Source organism: Pygoscelis adeliae, unplaced genomic scaffold (genome assembly GCF_000699105.1).
Source record: "Pygoscelis adeliae isolate BGI_AS28 unplaced genomic scaffold, ASM69910v1 Scaffold101, whole genome shotgun sequence".
NCBI classification, from domain to species: Eukaryota; Metazoa; Chordata; class Aves; order Sphenisciformes; family Spheniscidae; genus Pygoscelis; species Pygoscelis adeliae.
The window spans coordinates 110,744-111,278 of record NW_008824238.1 but is presented as its reverse complement, the minus strand read 5'-3'; the positions used below and the strand labels follow the sequence as shown (position 1 = coordinate 111,278).

At 39.3% G+C, this 535-nt stretch overlaps 1 protein-coding gene across 1 annotated transcript in view; it reads left to right on the top strand.

Moving 5' to 3' along the window:
- Nucleotides 1-354: 354 nt before the first annotated feature.
- The window catches only part of LOC103926210 (carbonic anhydrase 3-like), a 14,099-nt gene continuing 13,918 nt past the window's right edge, over nt 355-535 (top strand). The window contains exon 1 of the mRNA XM_009335052.1: nt 355-463. Coding sequence (XP_009333327.1) covers nt 355-463 — 109 coding nt within the window. The remainder of the gene's footprint in view (nt 464-535) is intronic.

The following is a 535-nucleotide window of genomic DNA, read 5'->3' as shown; positions in this document are numbered from 1 at the left end:
TTAAATGTTTAAAACTGTGGCCTTTTCATAGTTATAATGGCTTTTCCATGACAGAATTATTTACTTCCTAGAGAAAGTGATGTTATGCAAGTTAGATGATAATGAATTTCTGAGCCAATATCAGAAGAAAAGGATTAATGCAAAGGTAGGTCCTAAGGGACACAAAAATAATTGTATTGTGATTATCTCTTAATGCAGATAAAGCTACTACGTTTTCTTTTTGCTCTACCTTTGATGATGAAAACAACAGGAAAAGAATACCACCACCACAAAGTCAGTGAGACACCGTGATATGACTCAGCGCCTGGGGCTGACTGCAAGTACCTACAATGTTGATCCTAGCATTTGTCGCTTATGCGTAAGTCAGTGCCTAGAAGCCGCAACGTGCAGAAGCTGACAGAGCTGCTCCTCTGCGTGCAACAGGACCAGATCACTGGAAAGTTAAAATATGAAGACTTTTGCTGTAGGCATGGGGCTCCTTAATAGAGAAGATTTTGTAAATTCTCACATAGAGCAATGACTTGAAATACTAGGG